This window comes from Populus alba, chromosome 17, assembly GCF_005239225.2.
Source record: "Populus alba chromosome 17, ASM523922v2, whole genome shotgun sequence".
Taxonomy (NCBI): domain Eukaryota; kingdom Viridiplantae; phylum Streptophyta; class Magnoliopsida; order Malpighiales; family Salicaceae; genus Populus; species Populus alba.
In genome coordinates this window covers 15490969-15497396 of record NC_133300.1, presented here as the reverse complement: position 1 = coordinate 15497396, position 6428 = coordinate 15490969, and the positions used below count along the sequence as shown (strand labels likewise).

General features: G+C 37.0%; 2 protein-coding genes across 2 annotated transcripts; both read right to left on the bottom strand.

Moving 5' to 3' along the window:
* Positions 1–921: 921 nt before the first annotated feature.
* On the bottom strand, positions 922–2225 carry LOC118053514 (DNA-directed RNA polymerase 2, chloroplastic/mitochondrial-like). Its single transcript, XM_035064795.2, has 4 exons — positions 2010–2225; positions 1787–1920; positions 1623–1689; positions 922–975 (listed from the first exon to the last, which is right to left on the bottom strand). Exons 1-4 carry the CDS (start codon positions 2136–2138, stop codon positions 922–924), a joined length of 384 nt encoding a protein of 127 aa, XP_034920686.2. The 5' UTR covers positions 2139–2225.
* Positions 2226–2856: 631 nt separating this feature from the next.
* On the bottom strand, positions 2857–3222 carry LOC140954791 (DNA-directed RNA polymerase 2B, chloroplastic/mitochondrial-like). The gene has a single exon (XM_073405553.1). It carries the CDS (start codon positions 3220–3222, stop codon positions 2857–2859), a length of 366 nt encoding a protein of 121 aa, XP_073261654.1.
* Between the last annotated feature and the right edge of the window lie 3206 nt (positions 3223–6428).

Sequence of the window (6428 nt, the reverse complement as noted above, 5' to 3'; positions counted from 1 at the left end):
TGTTTGTTTCTCTCTTTTCACTACTTGTGTTGCCATGACTCCAGGACTAGAAGGGGCATGAAATGTTGCATTGCACATCGAAGGTGGTTTTCTGCTTTTTGAGAAGAAAAAAACAAACACATTTTACGTAAAAGTAACGAATTAAGGATGCCGCCTTTCCTAATGATTTGATTTAACAGGTTGTCGGGTAGATTGTATGTTTGTTTTTATATTTTAAAAATATATATTTTAAATAAATTAAGTTTTTTTATATATTATTTTAATGTACTATATCAAAAATAATTTTTAAAAAATAAAAAATATTATTTTAATGTATTTTTAAATAAAAAATAATTTAAAAAATAATTTTTACAACAATAATATTACCACAATAATAAACAAGCTCTTAAAATAAAGAATCGTGAGAATTGTTTATTAAGGTTCAAAAAATATTAAGGTTCAAAAATCTCAGTTTGTGCCATTTCTCCCATGTAATCAGCTGTTGTCTCCTTGCGCTTCTGGCACATTTGAAATTTGAAATAAATACCTATATATGAATCTTCACCTAAAGAAACTAAACTACTTCAATCAAGTTCTCTATGTACTATCCTAATCCTAAATGAACTAAATGTCTGACGTCACATGAAAACAACAATTCGATACTCTTATCTTTTCTTGCGCTAAGATAATCCACCACAGCATCCTTGTAGAAAACCTAACACCTTTTCTTTCTCTATATTTTATCTCTAACTGCCAACCATTCTTTTCCATGAAGTATACCTCTCCCTTTAACATCAAAAACATTATAATAAAGAATTCCATAGCAATCCCTAAATTCTCCTGCCTGTGGCAATAATGTTAATTTTCCGGTATTAGACATGACTGTGGTTAGCAAATGCTCTTCAATATTTAAAGACAGTGTTCTCCGTTTTGTTGAGAATCCTAGACAAAACCTTCCATCGCATATCTCACAATCACCATGTTTTCAATAAACACCTGCAAGACAATTAGTTTCCCTTCCAATGAAGGTTACAGAAATGGAGAGGCAGAGCCTACAGAAATGGAGAGGCAGAGCCTTGAAACATGCTGAAATGTTAATTTCAATTAGCTGAAATTGGGATTGGAATTCCAGTCTTTATAATCAGAGATTCATCCCTTCATCTATTTACCATTTTAAGCATTTAACTTGACATGAAAATTGAAAACAGCTCCAGGCATCAAGCAGAAATAACCAAAACACTATGTTAAAAATTCTGAACTTGGAATATATCCAACTAGAAAATATAAAATTAAAACAAGACAATCGTGGAAAAACTGTAAATATAAAACAAGTTAGCATACCCTCTCCATCTAAGTGGTGGCACCAACATTGGCATATAAGGAATCACCATGTGCCTAGCCTGTTTGGAGAAACAACATTTTTATGACTTGTGCAAGAAAAAAGAATGAAAGACAAACATCTGCAACTTAAGAGGCACCATGGAAATTGCCTACAAATCTTATCTGTTTCAGCTCTAAAATCTAGAAACTAACCTATCTGCTTTGAAAGTATATGGCACCCGACACATGTTCATGTCATAAAGGATGATAAAATATGAAAACTAGATATCACTAGAAGAATAAAATATGACAGGGTTACTCACAGTTTTCTCTAGGCCTATGAGGACTAATGGGTCACAATGAATAACACCATATTTTTTTGCGCCCTTCCTGTTTAAGAAAAGGCCATTGTGCATCAATTAGAAGCAATTACAAGGAAGAAAAGATAAATTGAGCTCATCGAGTCAATTAAAGAATGACTCCATACTTATTTTCATATGACACAGTTCGGAACGTATGTACAAATGCAGGTCGAGGTTCAGATGGACTATCAGCTAACTGATCACAGGGAGGCTGTATATAAGCTGTTTGTAACAGCAATTCAATTAGACGGCTTCCAACCTGCAAAGTGCAAGGACAGAAATCAAATTCGGACACGATACATTTGTTCAAGAAAATTAGCCTTTATCAATGATTACAAGCACACAGACCTTAGCCCTAGCATCTGCATTCCATGGTTTTGAAGCATCCTTCCCCTTCACAATCTTCCTCACAGCTGGCAGCTTTTGTTTTTTAATCAAATCAGTAACCTTTTTTCTTAGGTCTTCTTGTTCCTTCATGACAGCAGGGGATTCACCTTCTACACCATTCTTGTTATCATTAGCCTTTTCCTTTTTCTTCCTTGTTTTCTCCAAGATATTGTGTATTCTAATCTGTTTCATCACAGAAACTGTTACAGATTCAGTCCTCAGTTCAAAGAAAGAGAACAAGACTGAAGAGTTAGGAGGTCCAAAAAATGGATTAAGAATGGTACACCTAAATATCTCTTCATTGTATAGTTCTTTTTTTTTTTAAAAGAAAAAAAGGAAAAGAAAAGAGGAAGCAACTCCCATAGTCAGAAGAGACAGTAGAGCAAAGTGTTACGCGTGCCTTTAAAGTCTAAACTAAGTAAAAACTTAAACAAAGGCACAAACAAGAACACGCATAATTGAAATGATAAAGATAATTGCTATCCCCAACAGGGAAATGCAAAAGTATAAATCCATAGTGAAACAATGTCCAAACATGAGATGAGCTCTGACAAAGGAAAGTTGAAATGTCACTCTTATGAGTCCACCACCATGTCCATGCTTTGAAGAAATTGTAGCTCAAAAGAGAGAGGCGTAATAGAATATTCACCTTAATAAGGCCCGTGATATGAAAAGTTTGATACATAATGACAAAATTGTAAAAACTTAGTATCTAAAGGATCTTACACTAAATTGTTTTTCCTACCTGCATATTTAGTGTCCTCCCTGGAACTATGAACAGCAGAAGCACTTGGACTGAAAGTAAAAACTAATAATATATAAAAAAGAAATCCAGAAAAACCCCATTCAACATTCGACAAAGCTCCTTATATTCTTTCGTTGCCAGTTCCCATGCTTCCGCCTCAATCTTCACTTGCCTTCTCCTTAAGACCCTATGCTTCCTTGACCCTATTCCAGGGTTAGCATGTAGCCTCCTCCTCCTAAAGTGCTCCTCTTCTTTCCTCATTTCTTTCTGTAATTCTCGCACTTCATCGGCACCAGACACATTATCTTCAACATCTATTGATGACACTGCCTCAGCTACACTCACATACCCTCTTGGGAAAAATCCAGCACACCGATTCCCTTTAGTACTATCACTATTTCTCAAAAAAATAAAACTGGGTTTTCCCATAAAATCTTCATGGGTTGATATTTCGCCAATTGCTCGAAAACTCAGTCGTGGACTTGTGTTATTAAGCGAATGGAACTTAAGTTTCTCAAAAAAGATGGGTTCTTTAGAGGCTCCTTGTCAATGAGCTGTATATTCCTAATTAGTATGAGCTATATATATTCCTAATTAGTGAGAATCTATTATGTGATTCTGCAAGATTATAGGCTGCAAGATTATAGGCTCATAAAATATTCCTAAATAGTCTCCCAGTCTATGTATATATATTCACGTCTGCTGTTATACAAAAAATGAATAAGAGAATATTACAATCACCAATTCTGATATGGTATCAGAGCAGTCGATCTTGACTGTCTCTTGCCCTAGTTCCAAAAATCGCTTTCGCCACAGCAGCCGTTAGCACCCTTCACAGTAGCAGTGATTTCGTAGCAGCAAACATTAGTCACCCTTTACAACCACTGTTCATTGTTCCCTCAACCAAATTACACAAATCAAATTACTCTGTTTGTTCTCTCTACTTCTTCCTCTCTCATCACTTCTAAGCCAAAATCATGGCAGATGATGATGGTTCAGTAAACACCAATAAATCCTTCATGTCAGTAGACTCCAACACTACCACACAAATAGTCACGTTGCAGAGTGACACATCTAATTTCTCTGCAGGAATCAAACTGGATGAGAATAACTATTCTCTATGGCATCAAATCATAGAGATGAAGATAGCTGGGCGAGAAAAACATGGTCATCTGACTGGTGATATCACCCAACCTGCAGTTACAAATCCCACATTTAATAAATGGCATGCAGCAGATTGCCAAGTCAAGAGTTGGTTATTTGACGCCATGCAACCGAATCAGATTAAAAGGTTTATTCGTTATGACACAGCAAAACAAGTCTGGGATGCAATCAAACAAACATTTTCAGATGGGGCTTATGAAGCTAAGATTTACGACCTTCACAAAAGATCATTCATAATGAGACAGATGGGTGTTTCAGTTGCCAAATATTACAGTGAGCTCACTGAGATTTTTCAGGAGCTTGATCAATTAAGTCCAAGCACCATGGAGCATCCGTCAGACATTGAAACTAGATGAAAAGAAGTTGATCGTCTTGGAGTTTATATATTTCTTGCAGGTTTGGACAATAATTTTGATCAAGTCCGAGGAGAGATTTTGAGGATGGAGCCAAAGCTAGAACTTGAGGTTGCATACGCACATATTAAACGAGAAAGTAACCGACAAGGAACCATGTCTGAAGCAGGTGTAACCTCCGAAGCCACAGCTCTTGCCGTTGTCAGGTCCAGACAATCTCGACTGCACAACTACAATGCCGACCTTGCTCGTAACAAACCTCCAATTAAATGTACCAAATGTGGTTTAGATAATCACACAATTAAAGGCTGTTATGAGATCATTGGTTATCCAGATGGATGGGTTCACAAAGGGCGCAAGAGGGACTCAAATCGAGCCTCATTTGCATCTACCCAGTCATTACAGGAGACTTCATTGGAAATCCCATCAGGTACAACTAACTCCAAGGCCTTTGTTGCTGCAGGTAATTCTTACACATCCTCACTTACTGGTAATAGATCTTGGATTATTGACACTGGTGCAACGGATCACATGACATCTAGTCTTATTGGGGTACACTTTGTCACACCTTCCAGCCAAACACATATTGTCAGTGCCAATGGCACCACTTCCCGAGTTATAGGAGAAGGGTCTTTATCTCTTACATCCTCATTAAGTCTTGATCATGTGTTAGTTGTCCCTTCACTTGACTATGACTTGTTATATGTTCCTCAAATCATTGATTCCCTTAATCGTACTGTGTGTTTTTGGCCATTGTATTGTCTATTTCAGGATCTTCACACCAGGGCTGTGATTGGATGTGGTACTAGGAGAGGAAAACTATATTATCTGGACTTGACAGATGACACAGTTAAAAGATTAAGTCATACACATCATGTGAGAGGAGGTGAGTCTATCAGGATGAAGAAAATTTGGCTTTGGCATAGACGATTAGGTCATGCCTCATTTGGTTATTTGAAACTTCTATTTCTAGAGTTGTTTTCTTAGTTTACTGAATCAGACTTCCATTGTGAAACTTGCATTTTGACAAAAAGTCATCGTATTTCTTATCCATTAAGGTTGAATAAAAGTTCTATGCCTTTCATGATTGTCCATTCTGATGTTTAGGGACCATCACGTGTTTCCACAATTAAAGGTTATAAGTGGTTTATGACATTCATTGATGATTGCACCTGGATGACCTGGGTTTTTCCTTTAAGAGAGAAAAGTGAAGTAACTGTCAATTTTAAACTATTTTATCAATATGTTGTTACTCAATTCAACAAGAAAATCATGACGCTTCGATTTGACAATGGAGGAGAGTACATCAACCATGATTTGCATAATTTTTTAAGTCAACATGGTATTGTTAATCACACCACATGTGCATATACACCATAAAAGAATGGGGTCGCTGAGCGTAAGAATCGACATCTTCTGGAAGTTGTTCGTGCCTCTTTATTTGGAGCTCATTTACCTCATCATTTTTGGGTGGAGTCTCTTTGTTCTATTGCTTACCTTATTAATAGAACTCTATCCAGCACTCTTCAGTATAAAACTCGATTTCAAGAATTGACCACTCGCCTCACCATGCCATCTACACCAAATCTTGAACCACGTATCTTTGGATGTGTTGCTTATGTTCACACCAACGTGGCAAGCTTGATCCATGTGCTCTGCGTTGTGTCTTCATGGGTTATGCTGATACTCTGAAGGGCTATAAATGTTTTCATCCTCCCACTCAGACCATGCACATTACTGCCGATGTGACTTTTCACGAGAGTGAATTCTATTACTCAGGGGGCGTCTCTGAGCATCCTCTGCGGGGGGAGAGCTCTATCTTTGCAAAAGATACTTAGATCCAAATTCAACAAAATATTTTAGAGCAGTCAGTGTCTGAACAACAAGTTACAATGGTACAACAAGATCAAGAGGTGCAACAAGATCAAGAGTCACTCAGAATTCCAGATACTGGTACTGGTTCAGATAATCTTCCCTCAACAACTCCTACTACAGTACAATCACCACTCATCCAATCAGGTCCTAAAGATTTCCCACAGGTAATTGAACATTCAAACTCCAACTCAATCACTTTACCCGAGTCAAGTAATATAGGAAACAAAAGTTATCAACTACCTC

Bases quoted from the DNA above. Each gene is read 5' to 3' on its own strand.
- LOC118053514 (XM_035064795.2), bottom strand. From the start codon at position 2,138: ATGAAGGAACAAGAAGACCTAAGAAAAAAGGTTACTGATTTGATTAAA. The intron at 1,921-2,009 runs GTCTGTGTGCTT...TGCACTTTGCAG, and splicing joins ATGCAGATGCTAGGGCTAAG to GTTGGAAGCCGTCTAATTGA. The intron at 1,690-1,786 runs GTATGGAGTCAT...TTTCTTAAACAG, and splicing joins ACTGTGTCATATGAAAATAA to GAAGGGCGCAAAAAAATATG.
- LOC140954791 (XM_073405553.1), bottom strand. From the start codon at position 3,222: ATGGGAAAACCCAGTTTTATTTTTTTGAGAAATAGTGATAGTACTAAA.